Below are 22,842 nucleotides of genomic sequence, written 5' to 3'. Positions count from 1 at the left end.
CCCTTCTGGCAACCCCCTGATGTATCTTTTAGATAGGGGGCGGCGCCGAATAAGTGGTAACTTTTTTAAATAACATTTCTCAAACAAAACAAGTGTTGGGGGCCTAAATAAGGCATTTTATCACCATTTGAGACAACAAAAAGGGGGGGGGTGAAAAAGGCGTTAAAAGGCGTGTATATGAAGTAATGGGTTAACAGAAAATGATGAAAATACTTGAAATTACCCTAAATCGCGTTTTTCCATGTTTAAACATGGCCTGTCATATAAATTTGAAGAAAAAATGTTGTTTTGTAGATTTTTTTTATTTTTTTCATTAACCCATTACTTCATGAGCATTTTGTGAAAAATGGCTGTTTTCATTGAACAGTCTCCCGTTACAAGTTCAAATTGCTATAATACTATAAAAACTGCTTCAACACTAATCAAACTTGGCACAAATGTTGACTGGACCATTGCCCTTGCAACAACATGCTCAGGCTTAAATTTTCTGTTACCATGGCAACGAGGGGACATCTCAAAATTGCCAAAAATCACTATTTTGCGTTGATTTTTTCCATCATAATTGATTTCAAAGTGCTGCAACTTCTCAATGGATTGAGATAGAGTCAAATGCTTTTCAGCGTTGGTTACACGTTACCTTATGATCAATCTGAGGTCATTTATAGCCTCTCACAAGTCCAAAATTTTCTTGGCGATGAGGGGGACTCCGCCCCCCTTCAAACCCCCCAAACAGAAGGGGGCACATCCCCCTTCTGGCAACCCCCTGATGTATCTTTTGGTTGGGGGCCGCGCCGAAAAAGTGGTCACTTTTTTAACAACATTTCTCAAACAAAAACAAGTGTTGGGGGCCTAAATAAGGCATTTTTTCACCATTTGAGACAACAAAAAGGGGGGGGGGGGGTGAAAAAGGCGTTAAAAGGCGTGTATATGAAGTAATGGGTTAAGTTATTAAAAATATCAACTAAAAATATCTAATACAAGCAGTCTTTAGGAATAGGAAAGGTATTTTTTGTTAACAGGTTTTGTCCTTCAGAAAAGATTTAGTTTGTAAAAGATGTATAATTAAACAAACTGGAAATGACATGGTTAGCAGCTGCCTTTTACGTTATATTTTTTGGAGAAAGTCTTCAAAACAGGCATGACTGCATAACAAATGCCTTCCAAAGTTTAAAATTCAATGCATAGCTGAATTTTTGTAAATTGTCCCAAAATGAAATGCAAGTATTTACATAGGAATATATCCTAAGGTACAATAAGTTGTTTACTTTCTCAAATCTGTATTTCCAAATCTTCTAGAATGTTTCTTCTTTTGTTTTTCTCTTCTTCTTCCTCTGCTTCTATCTCCCTGTTTCTCTAATTCATCTACTTCTTCTTCTGTCATTCCTACAAATTTACGACAGTCAAAAGCTTTATTGCCAACAGATTGATTTAACCAACCAGAAGCTATGTCAACAGATTGATATAGACACTATTAGACAGTCAAAAGCAATAAGTCAAAACTATTTTATTATCTATACTACTTATGCTTTAATTACCGGTATTCCAAAAATTTTCAATGATAGACAATCTACAACAAAAAAAGAAAATTTACAAGAATTTAAGCAATAAGAATCATGAAAGAAGCAACTTTATTTTTTTCTATCTATACCTTGGGCAAGTCTTTCTTTCCTACGTTTCAGTCTATCCTGAAGTTTCTGCCTCTGATCTTGTACAGAGTCACCCATCAACTTGCGTAGATTTTCCTGGTCTTTTAACAGCTCACCTGACAGATAAAACACTAACAATGTCAAGATACATGTACAAACAAATAATTGCCTTTTCTCTCTTATTTATACAAGTTCCAAAACCTTAATTCATAACACTAGTTAATAAATATATTTTATATCTTTATGTTATATTCACACAATAAATATCATATGCACAATTTACAATATTTTATTGCAAAGGAGACATGTCTCAGATGCCTTGCCATGCCTTAATGGATTTTAGGGCTCCAGTCATTGTAAGCTTCCAAGACAACTTCTTTTCTTTAAATGATAGAAGTGAGAGACATATGTTTGTAGTCAGTGCCCTTAAAGCCTAAGTAACTGAGTTACATTTACCACAACAGGTTTAACTAGACAAAATATGAAAATTAACACATTCCAGATATAATTTGGAAAGCATAGGGAAACCTTAAGTGATTTATATTAAAAGTAAAAAAATATGATGCAGTACATAATTAACTACCTAACTACATGTATTTCTAAAATATGAGAACAGTCAAAGCATTGTACATGTATTTTTTTACCTTAACCTAATGAATTTGAGTAATAAACAAATCCTGTTTAGAGTATAGAAAATATCAATTTTAGTAAAAGATTTTAATATCAAATACTAAGGTCAAAAGCTCAATAACATAGATTACAACAGTATATGAGAAGTATCTGCATAGACGGGCAGGTTAGGCTGGCCATAAACCTTTGCTGAAGTCATTGTTGTGGCTAGCTATGTAACATAGAGTTAAACAAAATAAAACAATTAAACAAACCAATTAGGGCATTTGCTTCATCTATCTTGCCAGCTTTGCGTAGTTGTCTCTCTTTCTTCTTTAACTTAAATATCCTTTTCTGTCTCTCTGTGTCTGAGAGACGATTCCACTCTGATTCTCCAAGCTGGCAATATAAATGTAATAAATTCAATATCATCACTTACAATATGCCTCACATTTGAGTTTATATGCAGTAGGAATATGGTGATAAATACTGCACAGTCTTTTTAATAGCACAAAACATGTAAATTATTACTCAAATCTTGAATCTTAAAATCTTAGTAAATTTTTCTCAAGTTTGATTTTCTTGAAATATTTTGGCTCGTCTGGCATGAAGCTTTAATTATATTAAACATTTACAAGAAAAATCTCTTTAACTAACTGACTAAAGTAATGATTTTTCAATTGACAGACCTCTTTCAGCAGGGCTTCAGCCAGCAGTTTATCTTTCAGAGCCTCATATTTGCTCTTAAGAGCATCAATGACCTCATCATCAGTGGTGCCATCTGTTGGATCAGGGGAGAGCACTACAAGCGCAATATTGTCAGCCATATTGGATTTGGTTTCTTCTTGAATCCTTTTTTCTGCTGACCTAATTCCATCATCATTCTATCAAAAAAGATATTAAAAGGTTTGACATAACTCTTTCCAAACATTTACAATATATTTGTTCTTTTATCTGAAGTTTATTTACTGCTACATGTACCTTTTATAAAAGTCTGATTCAATCTATGTTACATAACCTACAAAGTAATTTTCAATTTAACAAAACTAGCATGTAAAGGATTGAAAACATACAATTAATATGACTATTATTTATGACCAAGAATTATTTGTAATATATCTTGAAAAATACTAGTCATACCATAAAAATATGAAACTAGGCAAAGCCTAGGAACGAGAAAATCAAAAACTTTTTTTTTTTCATTTTTTGTTTTACATTTTTTGTTTTAAAGGTGTCATCGAATATTTCATGCACTGCTTCCACTTTCAATCAGAACAACTCGAGTATTCTTAAGCCAAAAATTTTGATAGTTCTGTTATCTGAATACCTAGACGATTATCAATGAGCCCGGGACCGTGCCCTTTGACACCCCTGTATAAAAAAAAAACTGGTACAGAAAATCATGCAGTACCGTTGTTGCAAGTCCTTTTATAAGCCTCTCAGCTTCTGAGTTCTGGTACTCCAATAAGAGGGCCATCAATGTACAGCAGACATGTTCATCTGTTACCTCATCATTCTCTTCAGACAGTTTCATTCTACAACCTTCTTTCTTGTATACTGTTGCCTCTGATAGAACTTCTAGATTTTCACTTCTCCTGTCTGAATCAGAAACAAATTCATTTTAGCAGGACATTTAGCCGAAGGTAAGTGTAAGGCACTATAAAAATCTATCTCAAACAAAAGATAACCCATAACATGCTGAATTCTTCAATGGAATTAACCAGCTTCATGGCAACATATATATCTATATAGAGAGGATATTGAATGAGTGAAGATTTTATACTTATTCTTTTGAACAAGTTGAATAAAATCATATTATGCGAGCCTCTGGCGACCAATATATTGTTTTATTTAATTTTACCCATGAAATATGGTGCTAATAGTATCAGTCAAATATATTTCATATTTTTTAAAAATAAATATGAAATATAAGTATGAAAGTGGGCGGAGTCAAAACTCATATTTATTTTAAGGGACTTCTTTTGCCATTTTGTTTGAAAAATCAGATAAATACAAAACAAATTTTTGTTGAATTTTGTTTTGAAAATTATCTAGAATGATAGAAAATGGTCTAACTAAGAGAATAAATCCAAACACCAATAGCTTTAATTCGTCATTAATGCTGAACAGACGTTTAAAGAGTTGTTTACGTGACGTCACAATGTAGCGCTAAATATCGCGTGCAAAACAAGACAATAATTATGTTACTGCGCGCTGTACAATTGCAGTTGCAGCAAGCAAGGTGGTTTGTAACCATTTTTCTTTGATAATGAAATTAAATAAAAAGGTTATGTTTTTCGTGAAATATGGTATATATTTTCACTCAACATGATAAAATGCCACATATTTTCATGAGCCGGGAATTCACTTGCCATCCCGGCTCATGAAAATATGTGGCATTTTATCATGTTTCGTTAAAATATATTCCATATTTCACTTAAACGAAAAAATATCCTCTTATTATTCAACAAGTTCAATAAATTTAGTATAGAGTCTACATGAACATAATATTCTATTTATCACATATCTACATTAGGAACAGTATACAATCTTCGTTGACACACCTATAGTGTAACGCTTAATTTGGCACTCTTTAATGCTATGTTTGTATATAACACAAATGATGTTATGTCAAAGTGTTATCACACTAGCGTAATATCGTTTTTGTTACATCATTGACTTTATTATACTCCTTGGCCATGTTTTATGTGATAATGAAAATAACTTAATGCAAAATATTGTTAAAGAAAAACAACAACTCACTCTGCACTGTTTTATTTCTGAGATTTTTGAGTTCCGTCATTTTCTTAAGTTGTTCCTGTTGTGTTGCCATAGAAGCAAGCTCCTTGGCTTCACCAAATTTATCAGTGTTCCACAGCAGACGACAAAATAGTTCCCTCTCCTTGATGTGCTTGGTTTCCAGTAAAGTCAATATATAATCCTGAAATAAAAAATATGGTATGATGTATCTGTGCAGTAGAACATACATGTATATACTGCTATAATAGCTTTAAGCAGCCTGACTTTTTCTTACCAACTATATAATGAATGCATATTTTCATATTTGTGTGGCATGACTAATTGATTTACTAATCTATACTCACCACATGTTGAATAGCAGATCTAGTATGGGGTGCCTCTGTTGTCAGACTGGATTGTCTCCCTTTCTCCACATCTACAATAGTCTTCTTGGCAAGTTTTATGTATCTTTCTGCATCTTTCTTAAGTCTAGAAAGTTTGAAATAATGATCATATACAATGTTATCACAGTGACCAATCAATTATCATGAACTTGAAAATCACAGACCGAATGATTTTTCTTATGGATGAAAGGAATAAGGAAATGGGGTTTGCATGACTTAAAATCAAGCCTTTATATATGTTTCATAATATTCTATAATGGATGCCTTCATGTTCATTAAACTGCTTATAATTCAGTAATTTGTAAGGCTATATTTTATTCAAACTCTATTTCTTTCAAGGCGTGTCCATTAGTATCTTATGCATGTATGTCTTTATTTTTACATAGAAAACTGTTGTTCTTAGCTAGAGAGAATGTAAGCGCATCATTAGATACAAGTTCAAAGTAAAATATTTACCTAAACTTAATTTCCTCTTGCTGTCTTTCCATTAGACCAACCATTGTTGCCGTGGTAACGAAAGCCTCTTCCTGACTGGCTAATAGAGCTTCTCTATGGTAACGTGCTAACTGTATCATACGTTCACTCTCACTAAAATGATCTTCAGATTGTCCTGTTACCATGGAAACAATACATTCAATAATTGAGCCGCGTCATGACAAAACCAACATAGTGTGTTTGCGACCAGCATGGATCCAGACCAGCCTGCGCATCCGCGCAGTCTGATCATGATCCATGCTGTTCGCTATCAGTTTCTCTACTTGTAATAGAGTTGGTAAACGAACAGCATGGATCCTGATCAGACTGGTACAGCATTCATGTCCTCTGGTATAATTTTACTAAAATACTATGGTTTAAAATCCTACAAAACAAATGCTTTTTTATTTAACTTTAAAATAATTCAATTCAAATATTGTTTTGACACCATAGTATACTATCATATCCCACCTTTGAGCATTCTATTCAATGCTATCCTCTCCTCCTCTAGTCTTGAATATAACTCCTTCAGTGGATTTTCTGGTTCCCCCTTTTTGCCTATTGCACCAGTATCTTCATCCATACTCAGATTACTGTGGTTACCTAAGAGACAAAGAGACAACCCAGAAGTGGTTTTGTAAATAAAAATAATATACACACTATTGTAACAAGAACCGGTTGAACCGGGTGATGCTCCCCGAGAAGGTTCTGGACACAGGAAAGTATAAAAAAAATGAACAAAGGGCAATAACTCCAAAAGTAGGCAAGACAGTGTTACAGTTCTTGTGCACTGCAAACCTACTTAATGAGATCTATCTACCTACAAAGTTTCCTGATGATATCAGAGTTATGTCCTGGGTAAAATTCAAAGTGTAAAAATGAACAAAGGGCAATAACTCCAAAATAAGACCAGGCTTTGTTTAGGTTCTTTAAGCATTGCACTTCTATCCAATTATATCTAGCTACCTACAAAGTTTTATGTTGATATCGCTAATAGTTTTAAAGTTATGTCCGGGACAAAGTTCAAAGTGTCAAAATGAACAAAGGGCAATAACTCCAAAAGTAGGCAAGACAGTGTTACAGTTCTTGTGCACTGCAAACCTACTTAATGAGATCTATCTACCTACAAAGTTTTATGTTGATACTGTAAAATCATTATTATTCGTGGGGCACGAATTTTCGTGGTTTTCGTGGGTAGGTCAATCCACGAATTTAAGATCCCACGAACTTTTATCCCAACAAATACTTCTTTTTATGTATTACAAACATGCGTCGGCTCTGTTCCGGCCGATAATTCGTGAAATGGATGTATATACAGACAGATAATCAGGTTAGTGACATATTAAATCCGTTTACAATATTTAAGACACTTGAAAGAAAACTCGACTATATGTCCTCAATTTACTGTAACAAATGTCGCATATACGTACTTGATCGTGATAGTCTACTAGGTACAAGAATACTTTACATAATCGAGTAAATACGGGAACCCAAGCAGTGCAATAATTAGCGCTAATAAAAATTGTCAGTTTGCTCTTATTTATAAAAAAAAAGTCTTTGATATTAATGTCGTAATTACACAAAACTATAAAAAAAATGCGATCGCTAAAACAGACTTATTGTACATTCTTTTGTCGTTTTAAATGATCAAGTTTATATGAATTTTAATCTGTATTTGTGCGAATGCTATTCCGTCAACATCAAAGACGCCACCGATTTTTACAAGATATAAAAAAACAAGATTCACACATACTCGTGTTATTTACCGAGATCAATTTTTATGCATGTTAGTTTACACAGTCGCTGTGACGTTGCGTATAGTTAAGTACTGTCAAATATGTTAAGACCAATTAAGGGTGTAAACTTACTCGCTGGTTCAAACCTGTCAGGTGTCGTATAAATTATGCGATGTTTACATCGGCGAATTACAGGGGCAGTGTGCATATCATGTCACATAAATGTGTTAATTGCAGTCAATTATCGGCAATAACTGTGCTATATTAGTTATGCCCAGAGGCAAGGATTAAATTTATTGACAAGCGCTGTGTGACAAGTAAAGATATGTACATGTTGTAAGTAAAATTGTTCGGCGATTAAGTTTAATATTATTTTGCATTAGCTAGGTAACTGAATTTTTTTAACAAGAAAATGAAAATCAACGAATTTAAGAACCCATGAAAATGCCCTATTTGATAAAACCACGAACTTTCATGCCCACGAATTTAAGTGAATTCGCAGTACCTCTTATAGTTTTAGAGTTATGTCCTGGACAAAGTTCAAAGTGTGAAAATAAACAAAGGGGGATAATATTAAACAAGAGGGCCATGATGGCCCTAGATCTCTCACCTGACCCATCAAACAATTATCTAGACAAGCATTCTGACCAAGTCTCATGACAGGTGAGTCAAAAATGTGACTACTACAGTGTTAACAAGGATTATCCATATTTGAGCAGTGTGACCTAGTTTTTTACCCAGGTGACCCATATTCAAACTTGACCTAGAAATCATCATAACAAACTTTCAGACCAATTTCCAGGATACTTGGATCAAAACAGTAGCAACTAGAGTGTTAACAAGAGTGTTAGCTCAGGTGAGCTAAAAATTAGGCAAGGCAGAGTTATGGTTATTGTACACTGCACACCTACTCAATGAGATCTATCTACCTACAAAGTTTCATGTTGATGCCTCTTATAGTTTTACAGTTATGTCCTGGACAAAGTTCAAAGTGTAAAAATAAACAAAGGGGAATAATTTAAAAATTAGGCAAGGCAGAGTTACAGTTCTTGTGCACTGCACACCTACTTAATGAGATCTTTTTACCTACAAAATTTCATGTTGATACCACTTATAGTTTTAGAGTTATGTCCCAGACAAAGTTCAAAGTGTAAAATAAACAAAGGGGGATAATTCAAAAATTAGACAAGGCAGAGTTACGGTTTTTGTGCACTGCACACCTACTCAATGAAATCTATCTACCTACAAAGCTTCATGTTGATACCTCTTATACTTTTCGAGTTATGTTCCAGAAAATGTTCAAAGTGTAAAAATAAACAAAGGGGGATAATTCAAAAATTAGGAAGGGCAGAGTTACAGTTTTTGTTCACTGCACACCTACTCAATGAGATCTATCAACCTACAAAGTTTCATGTTGATACCTTTTATAGTTTTAGAGTTATGTCCTGGACAAAGTTCAAAGTGTAAAATAAACAAAGGGGGGTAATTAAAAAATTAGGCAGTCCAGAGTTACGGTTCTTGTTCACTGCACACCTACTCAATGAGATCTATCTACCTACAAAGTTTCATGTTGATACCTATTATAGTTTTAGAGTTATGTCCCAGACAAAGTTCAAAGTGTAAAATAAACAAAGGGGGATAATTCAAAAATTAGGCAAGGCAGAGTTAGGGTTCTTGTCACTTCACACCTACTCAATGAGATATTTCTACCTACAAAGTTTCATGTTGATACCTATTATAGTTTTAGAGTTATGTCCTGGACAAAGTTCAAAGTGTAAAATAAACAAAGGGGGATAATTCAAAAATTAGGCAAAGCAGAGTTACGGTTCTTGTGCACTGCACACCAACTCAATGAGATCTTTCAAAGTGTAAAATAAACAAAGGGGGATAATTCAAAAATTAGGCAAGGCAGAGTTACGGTTCTTGTGCACTGCACACCTACTCAATGAGATCTATCTACCTACAAAGTTTCATGTTGATACCTCTTATTCTTTTAGAGTTATGTCCCGGACAAGAAAAGGGGATGGACGGACGGACGGACGTTCCTACTGAGTTGACATTATGGGGTTTTTTTCTTTGATCTCCTTTGATCTCTAAAACCCCATAAGCAACGTATTTGCACCCCATAAGCAACCTTTTTCCTCACAAGTACCGTCTATACGGATTGAACATGGATATTCACCCCACATCGTCATTTCAGTGAGCTCGGAAAGACGGACGGACGGACAAGGCGGCGACTATATGCTCCCCCGAAATTTTTCGGGGAGCATACAAAATTGACCTAGTCATGATTTTTAACAAAGCATAAGAAAAACAGTCAGAGCATATTTTATATATAACCAGAAGACAACTTATGATTTAACATTATTAGCAAAAAATGGGATATTTTTAGCAGAAATTAACAAGTCATATAACATAAGATGAGACAAAATCTTGAAGTTGATGAGCCATAAGGGGTTTTTAATCATTGATCATATTTTGTTTGAATTCTATTCCACACTGACAATATTGATCTTTCAGCTTGTGCTGGTTGAGCACGACCCTAGGGTGCCCCCAAGTTTAGAAAGTGCTCTTCCACCTTGAAACCTGCAGTTTACTGTAAGTAATAGTGCATGTGTGTATGGGTGGGGGGGAGTGGCTCAGATAATTATGAGCAAAAGGCAAATCATCAAACACATATTCAAGATATCTGTTATCCGTCTTTAAATATTACCAAACATGTAGAAGAAACTACTTACCAATAACTTGTTGACCTTTGACCTTATTTCTAAACACATGTGGACATATACCCATAATCTGTAGCACAGTATCTTTAAGATGGAAACCTTCACCCAACAGTGATGGCATAACCTGACCTGGAATAAAACAGAATGACAGTATTCTGAAATAATCTAGGTTGAGAAGTAACATGTTTGATACATTCAAAGATATATTGTATATACATTTAAAGGCTTCAATGCTATCAACTATTTTACGATTGCATACTGTTACACTCATGATAAAAAAGTTAACATCTTTAAACTTTACGTTGTTGACAAGAGGAACAAAATTGCTCATACATGCATTTAAAGTGACAATATGCCAATCCATGGATAGATATAGAGTGAGCAGGTGAAAGTCAAAATAAGTTAACATTTTCTCATAATTCCTTTCAACTTCATAATTTACTTCACATGAACCATAATTAACTCAATAAGCCCTGCAAAATGTGTGTAATTATCCGTTGAAATGTATCTGTAAATTTCAATTTACCGGTATAAAAAAGTGGGGCAGACTTTTTATATATTTAGGTAGATTTATTTTTTACCCAAAACATTTTCAAATATCATGTGTTGGTCAATCACCGTTATAACAACCAGTTTATTGAAATATATAGTCAATTAAAGTCAATTTGACTATGAAAAAAATGAGCATAATGTCACTTTATTTCAAAGCAAGTAAAATGAGAATTTTTTATTTCACTGCTTTTATAAAAACTGATACTGATACAAGTTTTTGAAGTATAAGATAGAAGTCAGATTAATAAACAAGGGCAATAACTGTCTTGATATAATTTTTAACTACCATAACATTTCTAACGACCAGCACTAGTATTGTTCAATGAAACCATTAATGATAAAACTCAAACAGTTTCAAAATTTGGATTTTTTGTTGTGTGGAAGCTATCCAGCTAGCTTATGGAAGGTTGGTGGATCTACTCAGGTGCCTGATTATACCTGAAATAATGCCTATGGAGGCATCTGAGGTCTTCCTTCACCAGTACACTTGGTTTGATGTAAAACCCAACAAAACAAACAAACTTTCTCATAAAAAAAAACCAAAAGATTAAGTATGAATATAAGCAACAAGGTACAAAGATGTGAAGTTTAATTGCTAAATAAAACATACTTCACATCACAATGTACAATAAATCCAATTAAGACATACCAATCTTAATTTGTTCCACTGCCTGAGCATCAAGCGTCATCAACTTATGTTGTTTTTCATTCGGAGACAGCTCTTCCCATTGGTCAGTTCCCATTCTTATTCTGATACAGTCAACCAATAGTTTTTGTCGTATTACTGTGTACTTATTTTCAAGTGCCTGGAAATGTACAATCATAGTAGTAAAGATTAAACCTGTTGTTATGTTATGAATATGTTTGGTCCAGTAGTAACAATGATAAGACCAAAATTCTAATAAATGCTGGTTCAGTCCCATTAAGAAAAGTATAAACATACACCAAGTCCCAAATTAACTTACATGAATAAGAACTAGTTCAACATAATTAACTAAAACTTTTTTTAAGGAAATTTTTAAACAGGTACTTAACCAAAGTGATTATAAATTATCTCTATGTATATTAATAAGAAAATCATTATAGACATTAGTTCCTCTCTTAATTGCAGTGGATTTACCTGGGTAACTGGTCATAATAAAGAAACCCCTGCCACAGTGCAATTTCATGTTTTTCAATTACTTAATCCTCTAGCAAATTTGACACAATCTACTTAGCCCAAAGCATGTGGGCATGACATGAATATTACCTATGTTACCTGGATAACAAAGGTTGTTTTTTTACCTTGAGTAGTAGATCATCAGTGGCCTCCCCTTGGTATCTTGTAAAGACAGCAATAACGTTCCAAGCATTACCAAGTCTACGATTGTTGATTTCTCTACTTAGACTGGTTCGGATATCTTCCTCATTCTACAAAACATACATGTATACCAACATCATATATGTATTGAAATTTACAGGAAAACATACATAGTATGCAATGAGGTTACATTTTGTTTGAAAGAAGTTGTGTCATTTCTTGCAAGTATACAAGTACCAAGTTTCAGCAGGAAAGAAATTAAAAACAAATTACCAAAATTAGCTTTGTTGCAGTAGATTTACCTGGGTAACTGGTTATAATAAAGAAACCCCTGCCACAGTGCAATTTCATGTTTTTCAATCACTTAATCAGATACACAGGTTGAGATTCCAAGGAAATACGAAAGGAGACAGCATTTTGTCCTCCCTATATTATTAATAAATTATCACTACATACATAGCTGGAACACCAATCAACTGATAACTGGATGTTTTGAACTTTGCACAAACCAAGGACCATTATAGATTGCCTTTTGGGAAGATTCAGGTATTAACTTAAACAGTTATTTGATAGCAACAAATCAAGAAAACCTATATAATCTCAAATACATGTACATGATCCATAAGAATCATTGTGAATGTCACTTAAATGGAACATATTGTATTTTGTTAATTCCAGTACTCTTTTCATACTCCAGTTTATTAGTAAAGTCAAAAAGAATTACCATGTTTTCAATATGTTCCAAGGTCAATGCCACTTCCCGATCTTGTTCCTCTTGAAGTTCTGCCAGCAGAACAACAGCTATGGCCTCCATATTGTTCGTGTTTCCCGATACTGCAAGCTGCTCCTTCACACTGACTGCCCTCAATGCCGCAGCCTCTTCTAATATACTCACATGTTCCTCTCTATCCTCTATATAAACAATAAAAGTTTCTCTTTATGTCTATTACATTTAAGCCGCGTCACAACAAAACCAACATAGTGCGTTTGCGACCAGCATGGATCCAGACCAGTCTGCTCATCCGCGCAGTCTGATAAGGATCCATGCTGTTCACTTACCAACTCTATTACAAGTAGAGAAACTGATAGCAAACAGCATGGATCCTGATCAGACTGCGCTGATGAACAGGCTGGTCTGGATCCATGCTGGTCGCATATGCACTCTGTTGGTTTTGTCATGACGCGGCTCATTTCTTATAACTTCATTTTTGTCACTTTTATCACATGTTATTTAATATAGAGGAGAATACTCCTGTTTTCATTTCTAATAAAAAAAAAGTCCTCAAAACTTTTGAAGTACATTCTTTGGACATGATTTAATGCTATAATATAGAATAAAAATTAAAACAAGAGGGCCATGATGGCCCTGGATCGCTCACCTGACACAAACGCATCCAAGCAATGTCTTAAACAAGCATCATGGCCAAGTTTGATGACAACTGAGTCAAACATGTGACCTCTAGTGTGTTATAAAGATTTTTTCATATTTGGGCAATGTGACCTAATTTTTGACCGGACACAACCCATATTAAAACTAGACCTAGAAATCATCAAAACAACCTTCCTGACCAATTTCCAAGAAATTTGGATCAAAACTGCAGCCACTAGAGTGTTAAAAAGATTTTTCTATTTTTAGCTCCTGTGACCTAGTTTTTAACCGGACATGACCAATCTTAGCACTTGACCCAGAAATCATCAAAACAACCTTCCTGACAAATTTCCAGAATATTTGAATCAAAACTGCAGCCACTATAGTGTAAACAAGCTTTTTCTATTTTTAGCTCCTGTGACCTAGTTTTTGACATGAGATGACCCATCTTCGAACTTGACCCAGAAATCATCAAAACAACCTTCCTGACAAATTTCCAGAATATTTGAATCAATACTGCAGCCCCTAGAGTGTTAACAAGCTTTTTCTATTTTTAGCCCCTGTGACCTAGTTTTTGACCGAAGATGACCAATCTTCAAACTTGACTTAGATATCATCAAAACAACCTTCTTGACAAATTTCCAGAATATTTAGATGAAAACTGCAGCCTCTAGAGTGTTAACAAGCTTCTTTTTTTTAGCTCCTGTGACCTAGTTTTTGACCTGAGATGACCCATCTTTGAACTTGACCTAGAAATCATCAAAACAACCTTCCTGAAAAATTTCCAGAATGTTTGGATGAAAACTGCAACCATTAGAGTGTTAACAAGCTTTTTCTATTTTTAGCTCCTGTGACCTAGTTTTTGACCAGACATGACCCATCTTCGAACTTGACCTAGAAATCATCAAAACAACCTTCCTGACAAATTTCCAGAATATTTGAATCAAAACTGCAGCCACTAGAGTGTTAACAAGCTTTTTCTATTTTTAGCTCCTGTGACCTAGTTTTTGACTGGAGATATCCCATCTTCGAACTTGACCTAGAAATCATCAAAACAACCTTCCTGACAAATTTCCAAAATATTTGGATGAAAACTGCAGCCCCTAGAGTGTTAACAAGCTTTTTCTATTTTTAGCTCCTGTGACCTAGTTTTTGACCGGACATGACCCATCTTCAAACTTGACCTAGATATCATCAAAACAACCTTCCTGACAAATTTCCAGAATATTTGGATGAAAACTGCAGCCACTAGAGTGTTAACAAGCTTTTTCTATTTTTAGCTCCTGTGACCTAGTTTTTGACCGGAGATGACCCATCTTTGAACTTGATCTAGAAATCATCAAAACAACTTTCCTGACAAATTTCCAGAATATTTGGATGAAAACTGCAGTCTCTAGAGTGTTAACAAACTTTTTCTATTTTTAGCTCCTGTGACCTAGTTTTTGACCCAAGATAACCCATCTTCGAACTCGATCAGTATTTCATTGTGACAAACATTCTGACAAAGTTTGATAATGATCCAATCAAAACTGTGACTGCTAGACTGTTAACAACCCAATTGTTAAGAGTGTTTACAAGCTTTTTCTATTTTTAGCTCCTGTGACCTAGTTTTTGACCGGAGATGACCCATCTTCGAACTTGACCTAGATATCATTAAAACAACCTTCCTGACAAATTTCCAGAATATTTGGATGAAAACTGCAGCCTCTAGAGTGTTAACAAGCTTTTTCTATTTTTAGCTCCTGTGACCTAGTTTTTGACCCGAGATAACCCATCTTCTAACTCGATCTGTATTTCATTGAGACAAACATTCTGACAAAGTTTGATGATGATCCAATCAAAACTATGACTGCTAGACTGTTAACAACCAAATTGTTGACGACGCACGACACCGGACATAGCCCCATCACTATACCTCACCTTGACCACTTCGTGGTCAGGTGAGCTAAAAAAAAACAACATATATACATGTAAATATAAGTTATAATGACATGAAGACTTGGTATCTTACTCTTACCAAACATACAATCTATTACTTATATAAATACCTAAATGAACTTAAATACTTCATGGTATCATAAAGGTTACAATTCTTTTATGAATCAAAATTAATTATCTAAAAAAATTATTTCAAATATATAGGAATGAATGATAAATTCAATCTATCTATATTTCTTTATCATGAAAAACTTGATTTAGCACTTTAGATCACTTTAATAGAATATTTGCATTATTGATATACAAGTAAAAATTAACTGATATTTTCTATAAATTTATGCTTTGGCATCATAAACTGTTATGGGTAAAGGCTCATTTATTCAATAAACTAACTCTTAATAACTAACTAACTAACCTGGGTTTGTGAGATTCAAGTTATGTCGTTTTCCTTGCAGTTCTGTCAACCTTCTCTGACGCTCATCTTCCGACATTGTTGCCGCGGCTTCCACCAGATCATCTATACTTTCATCCTGCAAATGATTCAGTATTACCTCCCTTTCATCACCATGTCGTTTCAGCATTTCTCGTACATACACAATTTGTAGTCCTGTTAAATCACCAGATGCAGGTATTTTGTCCTTGGAGACCTCTGGTTCCTTTGTGAACTCCTCGTGTTGTTGCAGACGGAGTCTTCGTTGTTGTACATGTTTCCGTGACAACTCTCGTTGTCTGTCAATATCACTGTCATGTCTGTAATATAAAACATACTTAAGATTTGGATAGCATGAAATATTATTATTATTATTTTTTTTTTTTAAACGCAACTTGCTGTAAATTATAAAACAATTGATTTTAATACTTTCATTAAATGCAAACATCTAAATCTTTTGAATCTAGGACAACCCCCAACATCAAAACCCCACACCTCAAAATTTTCTAGAGTTGACAAAACACCACACATGACACATATAAAGCAGACACTGTTTATTTTCTATTTTAAGTGTGATCTTTTTGTTGCTATTGTTGAGTTTTTATATTTACATAATTATCACCGTTAAGGATATGATAACTTTTTGGCTTTACATTTAGAGAAAGACTCCATGCCTTATCTGGCACTTGCAACAACCAACTCAGCATCTATGTGCAAGCTGGACCTTACATGAGATAGATTTTGAAGGATCTAGTCTAACTAACTTTTAATCAAATATTTGAAAATTACACAATTATGCAATTATTTAAGTTGTGAGAGTGTAGCATATACCTCTGTGTTAGTGTATCTTTCACTCTCTCCATCAGACCTATACTGAGAGTAGCTGTCTCAAAATCTTCCTCTACCTCTACTCTGTATGCTTCAATCTACAAATAAAATTAGATTGTTTTACTGACTATTCTGACACAAGATTCATAAAACTAACTATGTAATTTGATAATTTTTTTTATTACATACTTTCAAAAACATGTGTTGGTTCACTTTTGTTTACTTCATAAGCATCATTTTCTGCAAAAACATGTTTTATGAAAGGATTTCCAAGGAGATCATATAACTTACTGATATGATTTCTTTAAAAGGTTGATATATGGGACATGTAATAAGACCAGGTAAAAATATAACATTGGTACATACAACCCTTGTGTCTTTAGTTAATAAAACAGAATTTATTTTAGTTTGATCATATAAGCTTAAAGACACTCTGACTCTGTTCTCATGAAACAAAGCAGAACTAGGCTTAGAGTGTAAAGTTTCTTGCTCAAGGAAACAAAGGCTTGTCACTGATGGGCTTTGAACCCCACATAGCCAATAATCCTTAGATTTTAAGTCTGATGCATTAACCACTCGGCTATGCCTGCAGGTTTAAAAAAAGTATGCAAGCCGATATTTTCTCATCAGATTTTCAGATGCTATGACATTACCTTTTATCTCAACAATCCTCATTCTTTTCATTCTTAAACTCAAACTTTTTCGCTTCCGGAGAATGTAACCATGACAACAGATATTCTTTCTCATTATCAAAGCGAGGCATTAGGTCAGCAAGCAGGTTAATAACTTTGTTATTGTCTACTGGATCTTCATCTGAAAAAATATAATCAATGCTGTTTTTCAAGAACAATCATTGACATAATGCAGATTTTCATTTAAACAAGGTTCATTTTAAATCTCTGCTGACTTGAATAGCAAATTATCTAAGGCTCAAAATTTAATGTACTTGAATTCAAATCTAGTAAAGAGATACTTGTCATATGTAGACTGTTAATTTTGCCATCAAGTTGTATGAACATGGAAATAAAATGGTGACATTCACTGACAATTCATTTTTATCATTCGGCTTTTATATGCAGATGGTAATAAAGCATTGGTATCAAAGTGTTATGCAACTTATAAAGAACTTCAAATGCAAATTTTACATTTATAGGTACCTAACAGCTTATCTTATTTATGAAAATCATCAAGCGTTTATTGTCTTCTTTTCACAGTTACAAGTATAGAAATTCATATTTAACACAGTCACATTTACAGTCTTGATACAAAATAAATTAACTCACCTAGTTTCTGCTGTTGTTTTCTTCTCACATACTCCGCCTTATCTTCACCAATCAATGTACGCAATGCTGGCAATATCTGAAATTCACAACAACCAAGTTTTTAACTTAAAACCCGAAAGAATGTTGCATAAAAAGTATAAGTTCAGCTGCAGAAAGCCTTATCAAATTCAGGTAGTAGATATGTACCGTAATGTAACAACTTATAACTCATCAATATTTCTTTTGCAAACTTGTTTTTAACAGTGTTGCTCTAACATTTATATTACCAGCACTCCTGAAATCTTTACCAGTCTAGTCTCCACAATTACTAGACAACTTTGCCTCAGAGAGTATTTACAAAAGACTTTAAAGCCAAGGCACAATGCTCCAATACTTGTTTGTATATGTATGTACAATCTGAAAGCTGTTCCTGTAGGGACAAACACAAGATGTTGAGGTTTTGCCAGTTCTTCTTAAGAATCATCCTCAGTAACCCAGGTTGTCTCTCATGACTCAAACAAAATATAAAATTTTCACTTTATGCTTTAATGTCATTCCACTATAGGGATCACCCTATTGCAGTATTTGTCATGAAATTAAATTAAATTTACCTTAGCTTTAGCTTTAGGACCAAGTAATGTCTCCATTTCTAACAATTTCCCCTCACTTCTGAGGAGCTTCTCTTGTTTAATGATCTCCTTCATAGCAGCTTGTTTCTCCTCTTTGGAAAGGCTACAAAAATGAAATACCATACATGACTGTGCAAGAAACAATTAATTGACACTCTTGATAAAGCCAAATAAAATATGTCACCTAATTACATCAGCAAAGACACCATATCTCTGAAGACTGAGAATTTTGTTAGTTCCAGCCCTGGGTATGACACATGTAAGTTTTTCTTCCATTAAAATTACCTTTAAATTTCTGTAAAGATATATCCTTCTCTAGAATAATTTTGAATTTGCTGTCTTATAATGACATCATACAGACTTTATGTAAAAAGTGTATCAAAAATTAAAAAAACAGAATACATACCTTCTCCAATCCATCTGGTCTTTCAATGACATCAACAACATTGTCTTTCTCAGTCTCTCATACTTACTTTCCAATGCCTGTAATTTTGTTTTGTAAAGTTTTGTAATTCAGAAACTATATACATGTACAGTTGACTCTCGATAACTCGAAATCCAAGGGACTGGGCATTTTACTTCGAGAGAAACGGAATTCGAGTAACGTGGATCTGCCGCCATTACATTGACATTCGTACATGTATATACATGTACCTGATTGAATGTGCAAAGAAGTATGTTTGTTATTGTTGATAACGGCAATGCTGCAATATTAAACCGTTGAAATGACTGTAAATCACTTACAAATACAAATTATAAATTAACAACAAGATTGCATTTGAGAAAAATGCTATGCCACCGCATTAATACAACACTAAATAGTAGTGTAGGAACAGATTTTTTTGTTTCTATACAATTTTGAAGATTGTCATAATGCATAGATCCCTGACCAATCTTATTCTTATTATGAGATTAGTGGTTAAATCTGTTGTTAACTCAAGAAAAGACCGGAGTAGGAATATATCAATGCACTCGAGTCTAGTGAATTTGGGTGGTGAAGGTCATATTTCACACAGCCTAAATTTCATGACTACATCAAAGGACAACACAGTAAGACACTTTGTCAAAATCTAGGTCAGCTGAAATCAAAGTTCACTTTACATCTTAATGATTTAATCTGTGCACATGGTTCAAATTTCATAGCTGTACATCAAACGACAAGAAAGTAGGTCACATCATCAAAATCTAGGTCACCTGATATCAAAGTTCAATTTTACAACTAAAACTGTGCACATGGTCAAAATTTCATCGCTGTACATCAAAGGACAAGAAAGTAGGTCACTGTCCTATTGGGCAAGGCAAAATTTTGGACCCAAGGGTTTAATTCAAAACAATCTTGATACAGTCCACCAAACAACATTTCAAGTCAAATATCTAAGCTGTAGCTTATGTACATAATGAAAATCAATGACACCCGGGCAAAACCAATTATGACCCCAGGGCTATAATATGAAAAAATCTGGGTAAAGGTTCACTTTGCAAAGTCTCATGCCATATATTTAACCTCTAGCCTTTGTCAATTCAGAGAAGAAGATTTTTCAATTCAGAGAAGAAGATTTTTTAAGTTATTACTTTATACATATAAGGAAAACTATCGCCTCTTGGGCAGGGCAATCTTAACACTAGGGGGCATAATTAAAACAACTTTAGTACAGGACCCATAGATGATATTATATACCAACTATCAAAGCTCTAAGCCTTGTTCCTTCAGACAAGAAGATTTTTTTAATTTTTTAATATATGTACATAGTGAAAATCAATGACCCCAGGGGGTGGGGCCAATTTTGACCCCAGGGCTATAATTTGTACAACCTTGCTAGAGGTTCACTACATAATGTTTCATGCAAAATATCTTAACTCTTGTCTTTGTAAATTTAGAGAAGAGGATTTTTTAAGTTTTTACTATATACATATAAGGAAAACCTATGGCCCCTTGGGCAGGGCAAATTTTGACACTAGAGGCAAAATTTGAACAACTTTGGTAGCGTACCTAAAGATGATATCATTTAACAAATATTAAAGCTCTAAGCCTTGTACCTTCAGACGATAAGATTTTTTGATTTTTTACTATATGTATATATTGAAAATCAATGACCCCGGGGTGGGGCAATTTTGACCCCAGGGCTCTAATTTGAACAATCTTGCTAGAAGTTTACTTCACAATGTTTCATGCAAAATATCTAACCTCTAGCATTTGTCAATTGCTAGAAGAAACATTTTTACTATAAGTTTTTACTATAAGGAAAACCAATGACCCCCAGGGCGGGCCAATTTTGACCCCAGGGCTATATTTGAACAATCTGGGTAGAGGTCTACCAGACAATGCCTTATGCAAAATATCTAAGCTGTAGGCTTTTGGGTCTTTACAAGAAGGTATTTTAAGTTTTTACTATATGTACATAAAGTGAAAATCAATGACCCCCGGGGCGGGGCCAATTTTGACCCCAGGGCTATAATTTGAACAATCTTGGTTAGGGTCTACCAGACAATGCCTTATGTAAAATATCTAAGCTCTAGGCCTTTTGGGTCTTTACAAGAAGGTATTTTAAGTTTTATTATATCTACATATAGTGAAAATTAATGACCCCCGGGGCGGCGCCGATTTTGACCCCAGGGCTATAATTTGAACAATCTTGGTAGAGGTCTACCAGACAATGCCTTATGCAAAATATCTAAGCTCTAGGCCTTTGGGTATTTCCAAGAAGATTTTTTAAATTTAGTCTTATAATTCCTTTTGGTTGCCATGGCAACCAGATTTCTGCATGGAATGAAATTCTTTGAACAACTTTGGAAGCCCTTCACCCAAGGATCAATCCTGCCAAGTTTGGTTGAAATTGGACTAGTGGTTTTTCACAAGAAGATTTTTTAAGTCCACTATATAATCTATATAACACACACACACACACAAACAAACACACACACACACAGGTGAATCGCTATATGCCACCGCATCGCAGATGCTGCGGTGGCATAAAAAATATATTATTCAAAATTTAATACATGGATATTAATAGTGAAATATAAACACAAGCATTCGTAGCAATGACATAAATGCAACACAATTTATCTAATGTTTGATGTAAATTGATCATCGGACTACAACAAAAGTAGCAACTATCGTGAACCGGAAGTACATATTAATGTATGCAATATGACGGAACATTAATTATACAAATGTCATTTACGTTGAAAACAGGCAGGCACAATTAAATTAATTAAATCTTGAATTACTGATCTAACTGTTAAAACTAATTAAGTCCTAAATCCGATTAAAGCCACTTTCACGACGTGCTAATAATACATGATGACCGGCAATTAAAATTACTATGAAACATGTGAATCACGAGTGACAACATCTCAACTTGATGTTGCCGACCTTTGATCAGTCGGCTGTTAAAACTTCGACTAATTAATATGAAAATATGTTGGACTTTAATTGACGGGACCAAATTTTCTTTTCGACTAAACAGGAGTCTCGGTAAGTCAAAATTTGACCTAAGCGGAGTTAAAATACAAAGATAAAGAAGGAAATTTGACGGGACTTCAGAAATTCTTCGACTTACGCGGAATTTTGAGTAAAGCGATTTTGACTTATCGAGAGTCAACTGTATATCATGACTAAATTGCTCCAATATTCTATAAAATCAAATCTATTTTTTTCAAAATAGCACATAAAAAAGTTTTTTTAGTTTTTGATTTTTTATAAATATACATTTTCATGAACATGTTGCCTTGAAGAAAACAATTTATGTTAAGTTTCATAAAAGTTGTAAAAATGTGCCCTTTTTATTTTACGTAAATACGTAGGTTTAACACATTTACATATACTCTTTAAAACAATAGATAAACCCAGACTAATACTCAACAGACTAAATACTCAACTAAAACCAAAGTTGAGGGTTTAAGAGTCACTTAAAACCAGCATGTCCAAAGAATGAAAGTCATGAATTCAAATGCCAAGCTCCCAATGCTCAACAATATTAGTCAAGTTGGTCTATCCGCCGCCATTAGACATTATGCCAGGTAAGCTCCTTTCTGTACAAACCTTGAGATAATTTCCTCATCCTCCTCCTGCTGACGTCTAGTGTACCTACGCATCACATACAGGCAAGTTTGGGTCATAGTGTTTCCTCTATCCTAGCTGTACCCACTTGTTTAAACCAAAAACACTTTGATATCTCAATCAGTACCCTGATATAT

General features: G+C 34.1%; 1 protein-coding gene across 1 annotated transcript in view; it reads right to left on the bottom strand.

The window, feature by feature from the left end:
* Positions 1-19,125, bottom strand: part of LOC132747306 (trichohyalin-like) — a gene marked incomplete at its 5' end in the record, with an annotated part of 62,300 nt that extends 43,175 nt beyond the window's left edge. Inside the window, 21 exon segments of the mRNA XM_060736653.1 lie at positions 1,276-1,344; positions 1,346-1,383; positions 1,649-1,762; positions 2,531-2,654; positions 2,945-3,139; positions 3,667-3,854; positions 5,019-5,196; positions 5,360-5,483; positions 5,855-6,008; positions 6,344-6,475; positions 10,347-10,463; positions 11,536-11,692; positions 12,171-12,296; positions 12,911-13,098; positions 15,909-16,243; positions 16,755-16,849; positions 17,043-17,128; positions 17,418-17,564; positions 18,035-18,110; positions 18,625-18,745; positions 19,049-19,125. Coding sequence (XP_060592636.1) covers positions 1,276-1,344; positions 1,346-1,383; positions 1,649-1,762; positions 2,531-2,654; positions 2,945-3,139; positions 3,667-3,854; positions 5,019-5,196; positions 5,360-5,483; positions 5,855-6,008; positions 6,344-6,475; positions 10,347-10,463; positions 11,536-11,692; positions 12,171-12,296; positions 12,911-13,098; positions 15,909-16,243; positions 16,755-16,849; positions 17,043-17,128; positions 17,418-17,564; positions 18,035-18,110; positions 18,625-18,745; positions 19,049-19,125 — 2,841 coding nt within the window.
* Positions 19,126-22,842: the final 3,717 nt, after the last annotated feature.

Source organism: Ruditapes philippinarum, unplaced genomic scaffold (assembly GCF_026571515.1).
Source record: "Ruditapes philippinarum isolate M1 unplaced genomic scaffold, ASM2657151v2 ctg459_1_1_1_1, whole genome shotgun sequence".
Lineage (NCBI taxonomy): Eukaryota > Metazoa > Mollusca > Bivalvia > Venerida > Veneridae > Ruditapes > Ruditapes philippinarum.
The sequence above is the reverse complement of the archived record's forward strand: the minus strand, read 5'-3'. Positions and strand labels throughout refer to the sequence as shown.